At 37.8% G+C, this 1682-nt stretch overlaps 1 protein-coding gene across 1 annotated transcript; it reads left to right on the top strand.

Moving 5' to 3' along the window:
* The first annotated feature begins 495 nt into the window (after nucleotides 1–495).
* Nucleotides 496–1461, top strand: LOC131275271 (olfactory receptor 5V1-like). The gene has a single exon (XM_058285101.1). It carries the CDS (start codon nucleotides 496–498, stop codon nucleotides 1459–1461), a length of 966 nt encoding a protein of 321 aa, XP_058141084.1.
* The last annotated feature ends 221 nt before the right edge of the window (nucleotides 1462–1682 follow it).

The raw sequence follows: 1682 nt of genomic DNA, 5'->3' as shown, positions 1-1682 counted from the left end.
AGAGCATATAAGAATTAGAAACTCCATGTTGTCAAGTATTTGAGCTTTAAGGGGAAAGTGAATTGCATATATATGCAAATATTTCTGTTCTTCTGGTCACATGCAGACATTATCAACCAGGCATTATTTATATTACATAGGCTACCTTTAATTTGATTAAAATTTGTATTTAACTTATATTAAGGTATGCTTTTTGAGACTAAAATACATTAATGTTCATATATAAAGGAAGGACCAACGATGTTTCTTTGTTGGAAACAAAGAAACTGAGCAAAGGAACTTAGTATGAATATTGCTAAAAACATAATAGCTGCATTGTATGTTTTTATCAATAATTCAAATAACTGAAATTTATAATAAATTAGGGCTAACACAATTCATCATCAAACAATCCCAAACTATTTTCCAAGTGTTTTTCATTACTAAGCTTCTATGTGTTTTTTTATTTTGACCTCTTTTGGTTTCATTTGCTCCAGAGTCTTGTGGAAAGAAGAGATGGACATTGACAATCTCACTACCCTGAATGAATTCATCCTCATAGGGCTGTCTGATCTACCCGAGGTGCGCTATCCTCTCTTCGTGGTTTTTGCTCTCATCTATCTGGTCACCTTGATGGGAAACGGTACTATTCTCCTTGCCATTGGGATTGAAAAAAAACTGCACACACCCATGTATTACTTCTTGGCAAATTTGTCCCTCTTAGACATATTCTGCCCGTCAGATACTGTTCCCAAGATGCTTGAGAATCTCCTGACTATGAAGCAAAACATTTCTTATGTTGGGTGTGCTTTGCAGCTTTATTTCTTGGTGGCCCTGGCAGGGACCGAGGTCTTCCTTCTAGCTGTCATGGCTTATGACCGGTATGTGGCCATATGTTTCCCCCTTCGTTATACCCTCATCATGACCATGGCACGCTGTACCAAGCTGACAGCTGGAACCTGGGCAGCTGGGTTTCTAAATTCCCTTCTGCATACAGTGTTGACATTCCGCCTGTCTTTCTGTAAGTCCAATCAGGTTAATCAATATTATTGTGACATCTCGCCAGTGGTGGCACTCTCCTGCTCTTCTACGTACCTGGCAGAGATGGTTCTTTTAGTGGTTGCAGGAATATTAGGGATCAGCGCTTTTCTAATCACCTTTATTTCTTATCTCTACATCATATCCACCATCCTGAAGATCCCATCATCCGAAGGTAAGCGCAAAGCCTTCTCTACATGTGCTTCCCACCTCCTTGTGGTATGTTTGTTTTATGGCACAACAATATTTACATATGTCCGCCCTACCTCTAGTGATCACTCCCCAGCCAGGGACAGGCTCATCTCAATGCTGTATGGGGTTATCACTCCAATGTTGAACCCCATCATCTACAGCTTGAGAAACACAGAGGTTAAAGGAGCACTTCGAAAATTTTTATGTCATAAACATGTTTACAGTTCACATAACATTAATGAAATTCATTAATTAGCACATTACTTAGATTGTATTCTTAGGAAGAATTGGAATAATTCATAGAAAAATAATTCTATCTGGATTATACAATGTAGACACACCTACCCATGTATACTCAGAAATTTACACTCTCTTGTGCCTATACACACATACATATAACCAAAGTTATGCATACCTCTATTCTTTAGGATCATAAAAAATTATCATCCAAATATATACATTTTTGGGAGTAA

The sequence above is a fragment of the Dasypus novemcinctus genome, chromosome 22, assembly GCF_030445035.2.
Source record: "Dasypus novemcinctus isolate mDasNov1 chromosome 22, mDasNov1.1.hap2, whole genome shotgun sequence".
Classification (NCBI taxonomy): domain Eukaryota; kingdom Metazoa; phylum Chordata; class Mammalia; order Cingulata; family Dasypodidae; genus Dasypus; species Dasypus novemcinctus.
The sequence above is the reverse complement of the archived record's forward strand: the minus strand, read 5'-3'. Positions and strand labels throughout refer to the sequence as shown.

Coding starts and splice junctions, on each gene's coding strand:
- LOC131275271 (XM_058285101.1), top strand. CDS start 496: ATGGACATTGACAATCTCACTACCCTGAATGAATTCATCCTCATAGGG.